At 48.1% G+C, this 20,356-nt stretch overlaps 1 protein-coding gene across 4 annotated transcripts in view; it reads right to left on the bottom strand.

Moving 5' to 3' along the window:
• The window catches only part of LOC144173879 (glutamate receptor 1-like), a 294,845-nt gene extending 292,848 nt beyond the window's left edge, over positions 1-1,997 (bottom strand). Inside the window, exon 1 of one of the 4 annotated variants that reach the window (XM_077702179.1) lies at positions 1,224-1,997. In XM_077702179.1, coding sequence (XP_077558305.1) covers positions 1,224-1,308 — 85 coding nt within the window. In that variant the 5' untranslated portion in view covers positions 1,309-1,997. The remainder of the gene's footprint in view (positions 1-1,223) is intronic. The other 3 variants (XM_077702177.1, XM_077702180.1, XM_077702178.1) reach the window with 3 other exon arrangements.
• Between the last annotated feature and the right edge of the window lie 18,359 nt (positions 1,998-20,356).

Below are 20,356 nucleotides of genomic sequence, written 5' to 3'. Positions count from 1 at the left end.
GTAAACACGATTGCGTCTAACTTTTCAATACAAACATGCCTACTTACTGCAGCCACTAAAAGTAATCTCAACTAAAATTTCCGTGTTGCCGTGCAAACGGAACCGAAAATGGAACTTCTTGTACCACTCATTGCCATAAGCATGAGATTTTACCGGTAGCGGCTATTTCATTTTTTTTAACCTCGTTGGCCTCGTGAGCCTCGTCTCGTTAGTAGTCAGCCGTGTTAGCGGAATGAATGCAACATCGCAGTTCTTGTTCCAGTCGTTCGGTCTCGATCCAAGAAGCCGAGGTTACATGGCTCAGCTCCTTACTCCTCGTTCATGCAATCATGGAGCTATTCGCACTTCATTACCGCGTTGCCGCCTTCTAAATTTGGTGGCTCGTAAGCACTCGCGAACCTGAGGCCTCTAGCCTCCGTGAAGATGCAGTTGCAAGGACTCAAACAAAAATAATTGATGCATTTTGTAGTGCACAGCGACTCATTGTTGCCAAATCAACCGCTGTGCCTAAAACTCTGGTTGTTTACTTGCTTTCTGAATTACTGTCAGCTACATTTACCTTCTAGAGAGTTCCGTGAAATGGTATTAAGCGTGTGTACGCACATAAATTTGCACTTTCACACATCTGTTTCAGTAAACTGAAGTCTTGTTAAACAGGACTAATTCTTTTGGTCCCTTGAAGTTCCGTTTATCGAGAGTCTACTGTAATCTATTTTAGTCAATTAAGCCACCGACATCAAAAATTACCACATAATTCTGTGTCCCCTTCGTCACATAACCTCCCTGCAGAAGTGTTCTTCACGTACAGCTGAGCGCCTAATTTGAAAACAACCTGTCGGCTTAATTTTGATCACCCTGTATATCTGATCTGTGCCGACGAATACTACTAAAGTTTGCGTACACATTTCGTTTTTGGAAATGACCTAGGGACACGGTCAAAACAAGCAATAATGTTCAACCTTTAAATGAGAAAACAGGACACAATATTGTTCTCTGCCAGAGTGATCGGGAAAGCTCTACAACAGAAATATATGAAAATAAGCCTTAAAACCTCGATCCCAAAACTGTTGTATACAGGCATGAGAGCTCTAGTTTAGCGGCCTATTACGTAGGAGTATGTTCCCACACTTACTCAAACATTTACATGACTTAAGTGTAGAAACAACCGGGAAAAAACGAATGTGAATCTTTTCGTTTTTTTCTCTTTTTCAAGGCAAACGTACCGAGTGGAAGTTTGTCCGGTCCGGCCCATCCGAGGCTAGTGCAGCCCCAAAGCAATGTCGCCGCGATGAGGATCCACGAGCCCATCTTGACCACGAGCGCGAAGTCCCTAGCGGGATAGTCCGATGCACGTTAGGCCAACTGAATGGATCGGTGAGTGAGGCAGCTCCGTACGTCTCACCGGATGATCACCTCCGGGACGGGCAGCGTTGGCCTTGGGCACCACCACCAAGGCCGGCCAATGTTGGGACGGACAAAGGCTCGCCAAGAAGTCAATTGCCATGTCCTGTTTTTCGACGGGTCCTCTTGTGCCGTTACGAAGGCATGCTCCGACGTTCAACAAGGGTCATGTGTTGCTTGAAGCGAAAACAAGTCTATGAACTGCGTCGCTTCCTTTCATGCGAAACCACGGCCAAAAGCAACAAGCACGTGCGTCTACATAGGCAATCTCACTGTTGATATCGGCGCAAGAAAACGGTCCCTTGGTCGGACGTTTCGGCTCCCCGCATAGAAGAGACGATGGCCTCTGCGAGAAAAGTTGAACAATGTTTTCAGCTCGCTCACACCTTGATTTTTCTTCGTTTTTCTAACGACGTTTCCGTAGACGTGTGCGGATCAGGGCGCGTGGCCGTCGCAGACGACAGCGGGCTTTTCTCCTTCCGACGAGAAGGCGGGCCCGTCGCGCGGGCGCGGCGTGCGCTTGCACAGCGGGTCCGCGTGCTTTGATGCGGGTTTTCAGGAGGCGCTCCGGGCGGCGGCCGCCGCTTGGCCGCCGCTCGTGTGCGCATGCGCGGAAGAGGAAGGGTGGCTCGCGCGCGCTTGGCCGTGCCGCGGGCGAGGCAGCGGCGGAGCAGCAGCTTTTCGGAGCGTACCGCTGCGAGCACTTTTGGCGGCCCGGGTGGCGAGCGCGCGCTCTGGCGGAGCCACCGCGGCGTGGAGTGCGGGCCAGATCGCGGAAGCAACACATTGCTGTTTACAAAGGGGCCCGGCCCAGGTGGCTCACTGAGCCAGCAGAAATGATCGCGGCTAAGCACGTCGACAGGCAGCCGGCCAATTCTCGAGGGACGTGGATGGAGCTGGCTGATAGGAGGCCGCAAGAAATCTCTTTTTCCTACTTTCGTCGCCAACCACGCAATTTCTGTTGTTCTTTTTCCTATTTTGTTTCTGTTTCGCTAGAAAAGGTCCGTAACCGCTGCTCCATATCAAAAATGGGGTTTTTGGCGGCTGTTATGCGGTATATGCACGCGCGGGTGGGTCCCCTTTCTTTGCTAGTCCCGATTTGCAAGTTCGAGACGTTTTTATGCAACGCCTGGCGGTGCCTGCAGCGCTGATCGCCTGTTTCAGCAGCCATAAAATTGCTTTTCCGCGCCATTTTGCCAGTGCTGCATTTCGGCCGCGTTAGGGCAGACGTTGGCGTTTTATCGCGCAGTTGCTGTGGGCTCGGTGTCGAAATCTGCTGCATGGCTGACATAACCTAATGAAAAGCAAAAAGGACGATACATTGCAAAAAACGTGAGCGGTAAAAAGAAATAGAAAACAAAATGCATTCAATACACCCGATTTTTAACGTATTAATCAACGGTAGCTGTTGATTTGTGGAACATCTTTGTTTACTGTTTACAGGCGTATGCATATTAATGTGAGCATAGGTATGTGTGCATTGCTATGACCCGTAAAAAACGAAGCTTGTAATCATTTTTCGGAGGTTGATGAAATTTGTTTGCTAGCAGGCTCGTGTACTTCCCGAAAAAACTAAGCCATTCTTACGAACGGATAAGCTATATTTCTCGAATGCCGTCGAAGATGTAATCTTCGTTATGGGACAAAAAATAGCAAAAATGGAGTCTCGCACGCGCGTATTTTATCAGCGAACACCAGATGACCTCTATAATTTCCGGTCTCAGCCTGTACACTAGGCATTAAAATACTACCATCGAACCCTAGCAAGTCAACAGAAGACCGGACGTACCTCCGTATTTTATCCTCACTCCTTACCCCAACCCACCTTGATTTAGCCCTTCAAATACTGCCAGAAAAAGAAACCTGCCCACGCTGGCTGTGCAAACGCTTTTAAAGCGAAAGCTTTCTTGCGTTCTGTCGAGAAACTAATAAATTTCCCCATCGACCGGGTGGTCGACCGTACAGCTGTAATAAGATCTCTCTGGACACACGGCGCGTGCGTGAAAGCGGGCTTCAACTCCATCAAAATGGTTACTTGAAAATCGCGAATAAGGAGCGGTTCTAGATAGGACAATACACGCATCGATCACGAAGGAGTACAATGGCATACCTTTATCTCATAAACCACGTATCGGTATACAGTTAGATCGTTCGTAGATGTGTTTGCTTAGCGCGCGAAAAAATCACTGCATGGCTTCGTTCTTTGTTTTCGATTTGAGTCTTTGAATGTTTGTTGATCGTTTGGACACACTTTCAGCAAAGGATGTACGCACTTTCAGCGAAAGTTTTAGCGTACTTCTGACAGTGTTGATGGGAGAAAGCTTTCGCGCTTCGGTCAACTTTCTTTATGAAGAGATGGTAAAGTTTTCTGTGCCGTTGGCCCTTGTTGTCTCACTCCCACTTTGAATCCAGTAAGCCTTTTTTACCCCTTCCGTCTTTTCTTTCTAATCATTGTCCCTCTATTTATACGTACAGCCTCCCAAATTCTTGATAATATAGCGGGAGCGACGACCGCTCGTAATAACAGCGCCTTATCAAGGTGTTAACCGGCAAAATTGGCGAGGGTACGCGCACGCGCATAGAACCATCTGTTGTGGAAGCGTCGTCTGCTCCGCTGTTCTTCTGGGGGCAACACATCCCCTGCTTTTCTTATGTTGCCCGGCCGTTTCGCTACCGCCAAAGGAAGGTAAGCAGCGTGGGGTACAAAGTTATTCAGATGCAGTGGCAGGGGTGTACCATTCTCAAGGAAACAGCGTAGCGGACGACACTCATACAGCAGGTAGCCCTATGCACGTGCGCCTACTCTCGCCTATTTCGCTGCTGAACAACGTGATAAGGCGGTGACATGCCGGACGGTCGTCGCTCCCGCTATATTATTAAAAATTTGGGAGGGTATACTTACTGGTTTAACCTTATATTATAAAACAAGAACATATAAATTGTTAAACGATGATCGTTAATCATGAATGGTTAATCTATAGGAAGGTTGAGACAAATAAAAGTAAAAGAATGCAAATCAGTTTTGTTCGTTTTTGTTCTGTGATAAAGGATAAAAAAAACAAATTTAAGTAAGACTCTAAAGGGTTAGATACCGAACTTTTGGACGCGTCGTCTGGTGACCCGCTATACAACATTGACACAGGAAACATGGTATGGGTGAAAAGCGTGGCTGGGAAGAAAGGACTGTCACAGTGAACCATGCGTTGAGGTTATGTATGTTCGTTCAGTTCGCGTTGCAGTTTCAAAATACAGCTGAAATGAAACATTCATCAACAGCTAGCCAGTATGAATATACGTCAATAAGCAAAAGGTCGAGTATAGTTCCAAATTGCTTCGAAGCTGTATTCTTGGTTAAAGAAAAGGATTAAAAATAGGGAAACAAATTATCAATAGCTCATTGCATCGGCTGAGTTTAGTGGAAATTTATCCTTACTGTCAGCGTTTACGGCATAATTGTGACTGTTCGCCCCCACGCGATGGTAACTGAACTTACCTCTACTTCGCTACAACCCCATATTTTTAGGCTATAGTTCGGAACATTCTGGTGGGACTTTATAGAATTTATACGATAGAATTCATTGAGACGGGGATGGAAATGCGCGATGGTTGATATTCGTGGCTCCATAACTTCGATTCAACCAACTCAAGGCTTCACGACGCAGTAATGAAGATAAAAGTTATATAATGCGCGTAAAATAAACATAAAATGCCATCCGGATACCTTGATGAAAACCCTAAATATTTTATGAGAAAGTAAGCGCAATAAGCGTCATAACGGCAATGTAATTGTTATTGAGACGTAATGGAAGAAAGCAGCTCTCGCGGACCACCTGTAGGACATTGATATACCACTGGCTCAGCTGGTCGATTTCACTTGTAGGGCTGAACGAATCGATCCAAGCAGAATCAAAGCCTCGTTTCGTTTTTTTTCCCCTTGATGTCGAGCAAAACTGGCAGCTTCCCACCGATTGCATATCCAGCTTAAATCTAGTCTATGTAATGCTAAGCTAAATTCCTTGACATTTGCCCGGGACCATAAAAGAAATGTTCTGCACCTTTAAAAAACGATCTCAGCGACCAATGTTCAGCCCAGTTAAAATTAACTCTTTAGAAAAAAAGACGGGGAAACAAGTTTTTACAAACAGACCGTCCTGGTTTTCGCACAATAACTCCTAGTAAGCCATAAGAAAGTTTTTGCTTCCCTTACAACAATATTGCCGGGGTCAGTGCGCTTGGCTTACCTTAAATTCAATAAAAGACTGGTCATCGAGCTTCTTGGTTGATTGCCGTGTTCTAAATCTTCCTAAAGATAGTTTTTTGTGACGGTAACTCGGCAGGACAGCCTGCGACAGAACGGCATGCACCAGACAAACGCCGTAGCAACACCGAAAAAACAACACGCGACCAAACAGAACAGCGACGACATAGCACGGCTATAAAACGACGCGGACGGGCTGCAGCAATTTTTCGCCTCTTTACCTTACAATTCTTGATTCTGAACGCCCAAACCATAAACATTGACTCCCAGCCCCGATTCTTTTTTCGCAATTTCTTGCCTTGATCGGCTATTGAATCAGTAATCATGTTTTATTGACTTTATTGAATGCCAGGCCCGATGAATATGGATTGTAAAGTGAAAATAGGGACTCTCTCGTCTTAAATGGTTGTGTCCCAACATAGAATTGTTTTATTTTTTTTGCAAAATTCAGGTAGGAGGAAGCCTGTGACTTTCAAACTTCGTTTTAGGAGACCCCTGTTGCTATAACATAACGGCCTAAAGGGTTAGATTTACGTAGTGCTGTCACACGATGACTGTTTAATGCAACTTTTATTGTGGCAATAAATCTTGACTGAATAATCAGTTGAATGAAGTTAAACGTTATCGTAACACTAGGACCGGCTACTGCAAGTGCAAATTAGTTCTTGCGTATAGCCAGTGTTCTTGATGGTCTTTGAGCCCTGGAAGCATTGTGTGAGTTTTAGGGTCTCCTACTCGTATACCTGTCAGCAATAATCTTACCTTATTAAAGAACCTAGTTGAAAACGTTGGTCGTTTGCGTCGTTTCCTTGATAAAACAGAAGGCAGATATACTGTAAGAAGTTCCAAAATTATTCGCTTTGCTTTTGTAGAAAATGGGCAATAACGTTTTGGCTTAAGCACGAGTAAGCATCACAATTTACATGCCATTTCCCGCGCTCTGGCAAGTGGGAACGCTCTTAATCTAGAATGCTAATGTGGCACACCCATGAAACTAAGCAATAGCACCTCGTATTTACAGCTGGTAAAACCGGCGGAGAGTTAACACTATGGCGCACAGAAAGGGTGTAATTATGGGGATCCACCCTCTACAGGACGATCCGATGGAAGATTACGAACAGCACTGCAGAGCCAGAAAAAAATTTGGAGGATGCCTAGAGCTTTCTTCGAACGCATTTTCTCCCTTGCGGTTGAGTCGCCCCATTTCCCACACCCTCCTCCTTCAACACGGTGGGCTCGGCTAGCCTCGTACCAGCTGAGGGACCAGTTGGCTTTGGGGAACCTGGACCTGGGCACTGTCACCTGTTGATGTTGCGTTTTAATGAAGTTTTTTCCCTCACTCGTCCTCTAGAGTCTTCCCGAGAATGTAAAGGCGAAAACTAGGTTGGACGTCCTGATCTTCTGCTGAAATATTTGTTGAAATTAGCGGCCGCGTCCGTTACCACTTGACCAATCCCCTGGACAGTATCTTCACAAGCTCGTTCCGCTCGCTAGTGGCCATCGCCAGGAGCCTCCTGCTCGCCCCCGTCGGTTCCTTCACTCCTCAAGGTGGATCGTATTGCACGCACGGCAGTGGCCTACGCCTCTTGCCACGTTGCGGTTTGCCTATCCCCGCACGAGCGCATTGGATTGCGCACCTATTTTCTGTACCTTACCATACTGTGTACACCACAACGCGTCTCACTACACATTAAGATCTAAAGCTTTCGCCTTGAAAGCTGCGGCCTTTCTAGTCCTTTCGCGGTGCCGTTATTTTGATTGTTCATGGTGGTTATTATAGTGGAGGCGTGGACAAGTTTCTGCTCCATGCTGTAGGTTTACTTCCGCAATACGAAAACGACACGGGAAAGAATACACGGCCCGATGTGGTGTGTGTTGTGTACGTCATACCGTTGTTTCGCTGCAAGATGTCCGTGAGGTAAACGATATGTTAAATCATCGGCTCCGTGAGCATGTCAGTAACGTGCATAACGCTAAGGGAGGCCATTCGGCCATTCACTGTGGAGACTCCAAGTGAACTCCCCTGTTGGAAAGGTTTTGAAGCGTACCTAAAATCAAGAACCGGACAACCCGACGTATAATAGAGGCAGAAGAAATCGCACCTGCTCGTAACTTTTGTGTTAGCGCAACCTCCCTGCAACTCAGGCAAAAAAAATATTTTCAGACGGATTAACGCATTGTTATGACAATGTAAAAAGTTGTTACACGTGTCCCCAAAGTGTGGCAACTCCTAGGCGAAGAAGGGATTTGCATGTAGGCATATGTTTTAAAGCGAAGCTTTCTAGACCTCTATAAAGGCGACCATCCCGTCACCAAAACGCGCTGCCTGCAGGAACGCCATGTTTACACAATGGGTTTCAGAAAGTGGCGATTATGCTAAGCGAAGGCACATCGCGCGCCTCAAGAAAAAAAAAAATGCTTCCTGTGGTCGGAATGAAACCTGAGTCCCTCCGATTATGAAGCCGATGTTTAGCTGTTTGTGGCATTCGGACATTTTTTGTCTTTATTAGCGCCATTTGGAGGCTGTCGAAGCGTTTTATATTTTGGAATTCGACTTTGGCTTAGGTTCCATGGGGAAAAGATTTGCGTTTTAGCCACACTTCTTTTAAAGAGTGGGCTTTGATGTTTTGTGTTCGTGCGTGCGTAAGTGCGGCATAAAAGGTGGGACATCTTTATAATAAAGTTTGTTGCGCTTTGTTTCGTGTGTTCTCTCCTGTGTCTTCGTCTTTTTGGGCAAGTGAACATACAGCAAGAAGTTATTATAGCGTCAATTCCGGTGTAGAGAACAAGGTCATACTTAGTGTTTCTCATTCTCCTTATTGCCCAATTTTTTACACCTCACATAACAGTTTCTTTGATTTTTCAATACGACGCTGCCCAGGCCCAAGCAAAATTTTGTTCATACGTTACCTACGTATGTACGTGCCAACGCATCTTCGTCGTCGCCCTTTTCATTGTAACGGAGTCCCCAGGTTAGTTAGCACCGGACCCGCCGCGGTGGCTCAGTGGCTAAGGCGTTGTGCTGCTAAACACGAGGACGCGGGTTTGATTCCCGGCCTAGGCGGCCGCTTTTCTGATGGAAGCGAAAAGCAAAATCGCCGTGTGTACGAGATTTCGGCTCACGTTAAATACACCCCGGTGGTCAAAATTAATCCGGAGCCCTCCATTACGGCGCACCTCATCGATTGCATTGCGTCAGCGCGTTAAGCCCTACAATCAATCAATCAATCAATCAATCAATCAATCAATCAATCAATCAATCAATCAATCAATCAATCAATCAATCAATCAATCAATCAATCAATCAATCACTGAGCACTGGAACGATGAGTAACGTAGCGATCCATCTTTCTTGAGACGCGGTGAGGCGTTTTATGTAAGGTGATGCGTTTTCTTCGTACTGTACAATCCTCACCGTCATGATTATCATGATGAGAGTGATGATGATTATGAAGAGGAGGTGGCGGTGCAGACGGTTGGGGGGAGGACGTGGAGTGTACGCGTGCATATGGGGGTGCGCGTGCGTTGGCGCTTTTGGTATTCTTTCAACACTTTAGCTAAATTACCTGCTTCGGGTTTGTAGTGGCTAAGGATTTTATCGTTAAGCACTCGGGTTTTTAGATATAAGCAATGACGGTAGGGAAGATAGCCGTCTAAAATGTGTTAGCTGTTGTCAGAGCCCGGGCTGTACTTCAGCTGTGCTCAAGGATCAAGCGGACCAGTGGGCTGCAAGCTTCGATTCTTTAATTTGACAATATTATGTTTTCATTGATAACTATCAAGTCCACTCAAATATTGGAGGCAATTGCGTTTTCTTTTGTAACTTCTAAATGACTGCAACCTCAACAATGTTAAATTAACAACGTGCGGAAGATATTTTTTACGTATTTAAAATATCCGGAAAGTGGAAAATGTGACCGGTGTTTGTGTTTGCATCTGAACCCATTGTGATGGGTCAGTGTTAGGGCATGGCGGTGCTGGGCGCATAGAGGGGAATTCAGTCCCAGGGGCGAAGGCCAAAATTAAAAAAAAAAAACAGAAAACATCGGTGTGCAGAGATTAAGGTGAACGTAAAAGATTCTCGGATGGCCTAAATTCTCCTGTAGCCGTAAACTACAGGACGCCAGATAGCTGGGTTAGCTTTGGCGTGTTAAGAAAACGCAGTCTAGAACAGTTTCTTACGCCCAAATTTGATTTTCTTGTAAATAAAGCACTGTAAAGTAAACAAGCTACAAGTACACATTCTTTTGAAACGCAAAAGTTGCATGCTCGGCAGAAACGTTGAACGCTAAATAAAAGTGAGATACGGATTACAAGTTTAAAGGAACATTTTCTTACTTTAAAAAATCAATCTTTTGCCTGGAAAAGCTTTGCACGACCTGTCAACGTAGATCTTAGCTTAAAGTAATGAAAATTTGAACAGAAGCTTCCGAAAATGGGACTGCAATCTCTGCGCGGCAAAAAGGAGGTGGACCGAGCGAGGCTGTCAAGAACGGTAATTTCGCCTTTTCCAAAGACGACACGCGATAAGCAAGACAAGCCGGGAAACTGTGAGAAAGGTTGGGCTCCATGGTTTAAAGGAAGGAATAAAATTAGACAGGAAGAAAAAAGATGTCCTCCGTGCTTGAATGTACAGAAACCCAACGTTGTACGAAGTTTTAGTACAGCAAACATTTCTTTGTCGGATTTGGCGTAAAACGCTTTGCATAGCGGCATTACTGGTGTGTCACAGTTAAGGCACGCTGCAATCGCCTTTACAAACTCATTTATCCCAGCATTCGGGCTTAAAGTCATGTAGTTCTAAAGCTTAGTGTTTTTTGGATGGAAACCTTGGATTATCGGGGGATCGAATCCGCACAAATTTTTCTCCCGATTTTTTATGGAACAAAACACCTACTAGCACATGAAGTAGTAGTAGTAATAGCACCTTTATTGGTAAGGAGGGCTAGAGGCTGTTTTAGGGAAGAAGAAGTGGAGTATAGAGGAGGGTAATGCAACGCCTTTGACAGGGACGTGGCAGCTTGCAGGAACCAGTGTCGCCCCCGGCTACACTGTCTGTGCTAGGCCACTTTCGATGGCAAACAGCCCCATCTTGTACAGTAGAGGTTTTCTATAGTCTTCTGGAGTGCTTGTGGGCGCGTGGAAAGATGTGATGATGTCTGAGTGATGTTGTGAGAAGAAGGAGCAATCCCGAAGGTTGAGGTCGGCATATGTGAGGGTATTGCAGCAGGTACATTTTAGAGGCAGATTGGGTGAGAACCATTTTCGGATCATTTGCGGGGTATAGGCGGCATTTTCTAGGAGCTTGTTGAGAAATACCTCCCCGGCTCGTGGCCGGGGAGGAATGCCGGTTAAGTATCCTTGAGGGGTGGCAACGATGCAGCGGTTCCTTTTGCCGCGTTTATGTCGAAGTAACTGCAGAGGAGGAGGTAGCGGTAACGGAGTCCGCGTGCTGGGAACCATCGGATAGGTGATGATAGTGTTCTCCTGTGCCGCAGAATGGGCGGCCTGGTTACCCGCGCAAACTGTCTCGTGGCCGGAAACCCGATCACTCCGTACGGTACCCCGTTGCGACGGAGCAGGGCAACATGGGTCAGGATTTGTTTTGTGAGGGGGTTGAGAGAAGATGGACGTCTGAGTTCGGGAACTACACCGAAGGAGTCCGTGAGGATGCGAATGGGGGTGGGGGCATCTGAGAGACGTCAAAGATTATGGGGTTGAGGGTGCCGATGATGGCGTAAAGCTCAGCCTCCAACGGCGTGATGTGGACAAGGTTGAGGCTAGCTGTGCCGCTGAGATATGGGTTCTCCGAGCAGTGCCAAGCCACACCGACGGTGTGGTCCTTGACGCTGGAATCCGTATAGTTGTGAATCTCACCGTGCAAACGGGACCGGTTTAGCTTTTGTAGGCGCCGTTTCGCAGCGTGCAGTGACCGCGCGGGACTGGTTTCGAAGGTGCACTAGGGGCGACGTCCGGGGGAGGCCATGGAGCCATTGGGATTAGCAGATTGTGCACCTGGATGGGCCGTTGGTTGTCCCAATCTGAGAACGCCAGTCCTTGCAGGGTACGGGTCCGCTGAAGCCCGCTTGCATTCGAGTTTCCTTCATTATGAGATTGATGGGGGAACTGGAGCGACTTGTTCCAGTGCGGTAATTCTTGTATGCCGAGGTAGGCCGGTGATGGTTCGGAGTGTGGCTTGGCTTTGTGAAGGGTGGGGAGGAACTTGAAATTAGTCTTGCTGAGCATATACGTGCTGAATATACAAGTGCTGAAGTCATATACAGCACGAGCCATAGCAACGCATGAAATTTGTTGTGTGCCGCCGTACTTGTTAGACAGGCGCTTAATAAGGTGCAGCTTCGGTTTCCATTGCTTTTTTCAATTCGGTTAGCCAGACCTTTGGAATGTTGTGACTCCTCAGCAGCTTCAAGCAGCCTTATGTGGCCACAAGTGACACGGATAGTGCTATTTGCGGAGGGTGAATGGTTCCGTAAAAGGCGAGTACTTGATTCCGCGAACAAGAAGGAGTTCAGTTTTTGAGGCGCCATCTCAAGCCCGAGTTAAGGCAGATGCTTCTCAAAGCTTGCGACAGCCGCCTGAACTTCACTAATCATACTGTCCGTGTTGTCGAAGTCATTCCCTTCTGTCCATATCGTAACATCATCGGCGTAAATGGCGAAACGGGCTGATGTGGCTTGCTCAAGTTGACGAGCCATACGGTTCATCGCCAGAATAAAGAGGACTGGTCCGAATATAGACCCGTGAGGCATTCCTCTGTCCAGAAAGTAGGCACGGGGCGACCAGCCCCAATAAGAACTATTAAGTTTTATGGGTCTATTCTGGAGAAAGTGGGGCACCAGTCTTGAGTTTTTGGCTTGCACACGCTTGGGCTAATGTCTCTAGGATGGCGGTGTGACTGACTCTGTCGGATGCCTTGCGGATTTCGACGGCTAAAACAGAGTCTGGTAGGCCACGGCGCCTTGCCGAGCGATTGATTACACGACGACGAAGCCACAGGCACTCGTGTGTACCCAGATGAGGGCGAAAGCCGGTTTGGGATGGGTGAAACCAAGGTTGAGCGTATTCGAGGTAGTATTGTAGCCGGGCATGGATGAGACGTTCTATTAGTTTACAGAGAGTAGGAGTAAGTGAAATTGGCCGCAAGTTCGTGATAACATTTGGGTCTTTGTTTGGTTTGGGACTGGAATGGACCAGGGTGAGTTTCAGGTAATCAGGGACCTCGCAAATCTCCCATAGCTTGTTCACGTGGGCTAGTAGTCGAGTCAAGGTAAAATCGTCCATGTTTCGAATTTGTTGCCAGATATCATGCCGTAATGGCCAGGTGCAAAACGTAGTTTTCCCTGCATTAAAGGGGCACTGAAAGGCGTTTTGAGCACACTAAATTGTCTAGCGCAATCGTTAGATTGGGTCGTCAACATCATCTGTGCCAAGTATTACTCTTTTACGCGCAGCGGAAAGCTCACACTTTTGTTGCAGAGTTTGTCGCTTTTTTCTCACCCTTCCCTTCGTGTTTTTGGACGCCGCCATCTTCACATGTCTACTTAATGAATTCCCAGATGTTCGGCATGAGCTAGACATCCTGCTATTGGCCGGATTTTTCACGCACTTCCGGCAAATATATGTGCCGTCTGCTCAGCGTCGGCTCGCCGGCTGATCTGCCAGCGGAGTGCCGGAGTGCTTGGACATTTTACGAGTATCCAAACAAGTGTAAACAAACGCTTAATCGTTTGTATTGAATGCAACACGGCGGCCATAACACGACATGGATATTCTCTTACCTGAGCACGTTCCATAAAGAAAGCGTTGAAGCACCGTGGCACTTCTTTCATGCAATCGCAGAGAACTCCCTGAGCCGAATGCCCGGGTTTGGCGCATACATTTTATTCAACTTCAAAACAATCCAGAGATGCGTTTCGAACGAACACAACGTCACAACATGCATTGAAAGTCTGAACCGCGATTCACAGACGATGGGTTGCCTCCTCCTGCCCCTCGTAAATTCGGCACTCACCTCGCGCGCGGTTTGCGGGGACGAACAGCAAGTCACTTAACTCTGGCGCACAAGCCGAAATGGCTTTTAGCCAGGCACACTGCACATACCCCATGCGAGGTTGAGTCGTACGCCGCTTGAGAAAGATAATCCAGACCATGGGAAGCACTATCCACCCGCAGAAGCACAACGTCGCATTTCATCGCGAAACGAAGGCGTCCACAACACACACACCATCGCCTCCTGTAATGCCAAACGCATCTCGCACTTCCAAATGGGAGTGAGTAGTATGCCTGCAGTGCCCATATGCTGCGAGGTGGGGCCCCAAGCTGAACCGGGATCACGCAACCGTAACTGACTTCCAGAGCGGTTTGCGCCGTGTTGCCAGGGCAACCGATGTTTGATATTGTCAAAGAAATGGTGCTCGCTCCAGCGCTAGAAAGCTCAGAGCCGCGGCGGAGCATGTTTTGCCAACGTTGCCGCTCTCCACCACGCGTCGCCCCAAGCTGAACTGCCGTTTTGTGCACGGGTTCTGTATCGGCTTAAAATGTCTTTTTCACATGCCGCCGGCAGGAATTACCACCGCCACAAAATAAGACCCGGCACCAGCGGGGCCACATCTGATACGGCGCTTTCTGGATAAACAGTGCGCTGTGTATCCAAGGGAGCGAGCGCAGGATCCTCCCTGTGCGGCTACGAGTTCGCCGCCGATAAAAAGTCGCGTGCCGCCGATAGCAAAGTTCTGCAGCAACGTACACCGCGAAAGGGCAAGGCCAGGCCGCCGCACACATGGGATCAGATTTTTCGTTCGCTTTTCCAGCTTTGAGCGGAGTGCGGGATTCATGGTGTCAACAAAGCTTGCCCGTAGCAGACGGCTGTGTGAGCAGCGCAATAGCGAAAGTACGTCACCGCGGAGGAGCGCAGCATCATGGGAGGGAAGGCTCGCTCACCGTCAACAGCGGAGAGTAAGTTGAAAGGAGGAGGAAACGCGGCGCGACGATAATGCGCGGTTTTTGATTTACGATTTCTCAGCTAATACTCATCGCTTCAACAAAATTCTTGCGAGAGGAGATTGCTAATACATTGCTTTATTTGGTTACATGTACATCCACGCATCGGCGGAAGGTATTTCAGTACCCCTTTAAGGCCGCCCGGAGTTCTGCGACAGGGAACGGAGAGTCTAGGTCCTCGCGTGAATTGGGGACCTGGATGTCAGGTAGTGCGGGGTCTGGATGAATGATGCCGTGGGAAAGAAGGTAGTGGTAAGTTGGGGCTCTACTGTGGCTGGGTCGGCCGTCAGTGCAAGGGGGGAGAAAGTGGTTGGCGTTTGTTCGATTTCCCGACGAGGCCTCTGTAAATTCGCCACAGCTTGGAGAGGACACGTTCCTTGCTAAGTGAGGAGCACAAGTCATTCCAATGATCATTCATTAATTGCTTGTGATACGAATTAATCATTTTGTATCGATGCCTGATCCGCATCAGATCCCGATGGTGATTAACATTATGACGGTAGTGGTGGGTGATCTGCTCGACACGCTTCCACAAATTCGATAAATGCCCGTCAATGGCAGGGGTGTCTTCATAACAGGTGACTTGTTCGGAAGCCGTGTGTGAGGCCTGTTGTACGCCAGCAATGAATGCCGAAAAATTGTGGTCCTCATGTGCACTGAGAGTTTGCCGAAAGGCACACCAGTATGTTCGAGTGATAGTTTTCGTTATGCGTAGTCGCTTGCAGTGTAAAGTAATAGATATAGGAGAGCGGTGACTACCCCACGTTGGAGAAATTACGGGTGAGGCCTGCAGTGGTTCATGTCAGGTGAGGGGGGGTGTACAGTATAGATGGATGAAGCCCCACCCTTGTTGCGCAGGCGAGGTGGTTAAAGAGGTTTCCTCAAGAGTCGCCCCTCTCTTGTCTGTATCGGTATAGCCCAATGTGGGGCGCTGCATTAAATTCGCCTCCCATAACCGCATTTGTGCAGGAAAATTGAGACCTAAGTTGACTTATCTAATTAAAACTAATATTGCGGACGGATCCTGTAATAGGCCTGTAGTAGGCCGAGGCAACCACTATGGTTTTTCCACTAGGTAGTCGAGCGTGAGCGACCACGACTTCATGCTGAGTAGACGTGAGGCCCGGCACAATGACTTGTCGGCTACCGAGGTCTGCACGGACCAGTACGGCCGCATAGCCGGGGTGAGGGTGGGTCCGTTTGGGTTGCGATGCGGTTTGCAGGTAATGCAGGGGCTGGTGTAGGTCGTGTAGCCGCGAACGTTGGGAGTTGTGCGGGTTTTTTGGAGCAATACAAATAGCGGTTGGATTTGCTAATGCGCTGTAACAATATGACATGATTCTGCTGGTAGCTGCGGCAATTCCACTGTAGAATAGTAGGAGTAGCCATTATTGCTGAATGAGGACTTTACGCGGGGGTTCCTCGGGAGCCTCTGTCGGGGTTAACCCTACTGAAAAACGTTGTGGTAAGGCCGCTTGTTGCACGTGCTTTCGAGAAGACTTCAAATTTTACCGATGTCATCTTGCCGTGTTGTACGTTCACGCTGAATTTCGGTTCGTTGTTGTTGTTTTTTCGTTTATTTAATAGCCTCAAGGAAGCGGGTCTGATCTATGTCCAGGAAACTAGGTTGGCCTCCCGGATACAGTCCAGCAAAGAACGGTAGGCAGGACCATGGACCCACCGATGGCACTGCGTGTCTTGCCGCAAATTTAGGCCTGCTGCCATCAAACATTGCCTTCGCAGGTCATTAGTTCCAGGGCACGTCCATATTAGGTGGTGAAGGTCTGCCGGAACCGTTTCCTCACAGCAGGTTGGACATTTGACATGTCCTCGGTAGTCCCCTTTCCATCTACTCGTGCGGGCAGGAGTAAGAGCCACGCCCAGTCGGATCCTTCGTAGTACAACCTCCTGCATCCTGGTAAGGTTGAGGGGGAGGAGAACCGAACATGGAGGTATGAGAGCACGCGTTCGGCGTCGAAGGTCCTCCTTGGCAGCCATTCTTGTGGCCCATGGGTCACTTGGGAGCTGGGCGGGGGATGATGGGGCCGGGCAGTTGTGTGACAGGAAGTCAGCTCGTTCATTTCCTGCAATACTGGTGTGACCCAGGAACCCATGACACAACCACTTTGGATGGCATTTTGCTGTGGAGCTGGTGGATACGTTGGCAGATGATGGGGGTCTACGCAACCTGTTTCAAATAGTGGATCACTTGCGTAGAGTCGGTACGAATATTGATGGTGGTCAAGTCTTCATTGGAAGCGGCTGCACACAGTTTAGGGCGTCGTGTATAGCTTGCAATTCCAGCAGGATTGGGGTGCATGTGGCAGAGGCGTAGGAAATACGGCCTTCGATGCTGGGATGAATGGGGCTGGTCCACGCTGTGACTCCATGCGTTCCTGTGCATGAAGCGTCGGTGTAGAGGAGGCACTGATAGTCTGGTACCGGTTTATTTGGGAGGGGAGAGAGCTGTGCTTTACCCTCCTTGGTCCGCCTTCTCTGCAGATGGCTTGTTTTGTTGGAGGTTATAATCGTATAACACCTGGGTGGAAGCTCATCCTGACTTTCCGTGGGAGCCAAGGTGCCTGGGTTCAAGTGGTCGTACAGTGCATGGCCGTTCTGCAGACATGCATACTTTGACAGTTGCACAGCTCGGCGTAGATTTATGAGCTCGCCAATTGTGTTGAGCTGAGCTTGTTCCTGTTCACCGGCGCATGAGCCAAGTGCGCTGTACCACTGCGCTAACGCAAGCAAACAAAGTGCCAGAATTGAGCTAGGGTTACCCTAATTCGTGCCGCAAACCAGGTGAAAGTGACGGCACGAGAGCAGAACAGGTGCGCGCGGGGAAGTGCTCTGACTTTGGGGAAGCTGCCGCGTGAAGTGCGGGAAGCGTGCCTGTCAGAGTAATTCCCGTCAAAAGACCGAGGAACTGAAGCGAAAAAGTAGGCACAAACACGACCTATCAGCAAATAAATCTGCGATAATCGCTGGTTTTTTGCCTTCAAATAATGTAAGTGGACTTAAGCACCCGAGGAGCTTTACCCTTTTTTTTTTTCTAGTCACGAGTTCAGTTGAAGCCATGTAGAATTTAAGCATTTCACGTCGTCTTTAGGTGGGGCAGGATTTTGCACGGATATAAGACGACAAAAACAAAAGGGATTACGTTTTGTATAAAAGTCAGGCAACCGGTTTCAGAGAGAACGAATCGTCTCCGTGCGGGCACATTAGAAGATCGTGTGAGCCACTAACAACATCTAACTATACACACCAGATAACATATCCCGAATAAAAGAACTCCAGCCCGCTCGCAGAAGCAAGAAACAGAAGTGGAAGCTTTGCTTCACTTTTGCGCAGGGATAAAATGTGGGACGAAAATAGAAACTGAGACATTGGTGACTCCCAGGTGAGCGCGCGCACCGTAAACCGCGGTTTTTGGTAAAGTTGGTAAGTGGCAGTCGGCGTCATTTTGAATAAGAGCGTTTAACTGAACCTGCCCTCGGCCATTGCGCATTTAGCTTTCTCGATTTGTGGTGCCACAAATTATTGTCGAGAAAGAAAAAGTACGGGGTGGCATTGTCACACCCTCATGCTTGCCCGATTTTTTTCTTATAGAAAAACTTTTGTGGCCAAGGGTCGGCACTTTGTTCTGTTGAAACACGACGAATTGTACTTATTTTCTTGTGTTTCTTAATCTCAGTTAGTGCTGTCCATTTCGTTCTTGCTCAGGAACAATTTCGAAGAGTATACGAGCTCGTAGTGTGTTCTTGTGGCACGGCTCAATTTCCGGTGTTTCGGACTCTCTCACTTCCACAATTCTTGCGAGAAGTGGGGTAAAAATAAAGCACTGTCTTCGGAGGCACATTTCTAGTGCAAAAAAAGAAAACAAATGTACACAGGGCAAAATTGAGCAAATGCAGGCTGTACACTCAAAATTTAATAATCAAACTCATTACAACATAGGGGGTTTACAACCATATTCAGTGTTCACTTATTGAACTAAAATTCCCCTGAATAGAAGTACGCAGTTTTTAAAGCTTCGTTAAAGGACGTGCATCTTCATTTTATAACCGACAAGACGAAAAGAAAAATAAAAGGAAATAAAAGGCCCGATACTACAGTTTTGGCCCACGTGGCGTTTACATTGCTGTCAAAGACCCGGACGATAATCGCTACAAAGTATTAATTGGAGACGTTTGGCTATTCATGCAGACGAGGGGGGGGGGGAGGAAGCACGCTTTGTGGGCACGTAAGCTCTGGCGAAGTTAAAGCCATCAGGCAGTTGAGACTTTCGAGCTGTGTGGTTTCTACGCACAGAGACACCCCACCTATTATCAGTCCCATAATCTCCGCGCATGATGATGATAAAAAAAAGAAAACCTTTGCAATTCTGGAATTGCAGTTGGGGCTTGGGGTGCGGCCTGACCCCGGCGACCATTGCCGGTAACGCACTCCCTAACCAAAGAAGGATTGGCCACCCTGGTGTAGTAATGGCCACAACCTCCCATGAATACGCCAATTAACCCACGGCCCTCAGTCTCCAGTGGCTGCGAAGCAACTGAGCACGGCGGTGGTCAGACCTGTGACGCAGCAGGGGGTGCTAAGAATCCGTGGCACAGGACCGGGGTAACTGGAGAATAATGGGAGAGGCCTTTGCCCTGCAGTGGGCGTAGATAGGCTGGTGGTGATGATGATGATGAATCTCCGCGCAGTGCCCTCGGTGAAAGGGGAATTGCGTCGCATCCCTGTTTTCGTTAACGTGAGCAGCATGGCGCGGAGCGGGTAATATAATCTCCACCCAGGTAAAAAACCAACATTACGTCTGGCTGGTCCGTGCGAAAGGGATAAATTTAGACGCACTCTCAAAATTCCCGCCCTGACGACAGTGGCCCGTCATCCCACTCATCATTGATATGAGTGCTTCCAGGGGCGGGGTCTTGACTCGGCCTTTTATCCTGGACGGAGACGCATGCGAAGGCACTATTTGAAACGTTGAACAAGTGTACGAACAAATATGTGCAGCACTAATAAATAGTTGCACGAAAATGAGATCACGCTTTCGTCCACGCAAAATTAATATTCTTATTGCCCACTCTTGGTCTGCCGTCAGTAAAGGGCATGCCTGCTTCTATTCTGACAAAAACGTCACCTAGCTATAGTGTTAGGGCCTGCAATTAGACAAGTAGTCGTGGCGCAGCCAGTATCATTATAAGCAGACAAATAATTAGGACAGCATGGACAGGTAAACGCCGGAAATCGACCATAAAAGTCACGTGTCTGAGACAGCTTCTTTCGCATTTATGTCGCGCCAGCTAAGCGGGTCCATCAACATCCAGACACAACACTCTGGCTCGCGCAAAAAGATAGCTTTTCGTTAACAACCTTCAGACACTTGTAAGACACCTATAGCACGTACCGGCGCCAAAAATGTAGGAAGCCATGTACAGCAGCGAGATTTACTTGAGCTCCGTCGTTTTCAGCTTGGCAGCCAGTTTTCGCGTGGGCGGGCCAAAAATTCCCCGTGACAAGTGGCCAATAAAGCGGTCGATACAGGCTCTCTAATGGCGGCGTCTGGAGTCGGCACATGGCCCGGCAAGGCCACCCGGGCTCCTGCAAACACCTGCAACGCCTGCAAAAATGCTAATTACCCCTGGCTATATTGAGGCCTTGGCGTCTCCATGC

Source organism: Haemaphysalis longicornis, unplaced genomic scaffold, assembly GCF_048455015.1.
Source record: "Haemaphysalis longicornis isolate Haplotype H1 unplaced genomic scaffold, Haemaphysalis longicornis Haplotype H1 scaffold_3, whole genome shotgun sequence".
In the NCBI taxonomy this organism is placed as follows: Eukaryota; Metazoa; Arthropoda; class Arachnida; order Ixodida; family Ixodidae; genus Haemaphysalis; species Haemaphysalis longicornis.
Note: the sequence above shows the minus strand (reverse complement) of the source record. Positions and strands in the feature narration are given on the sequence as shown.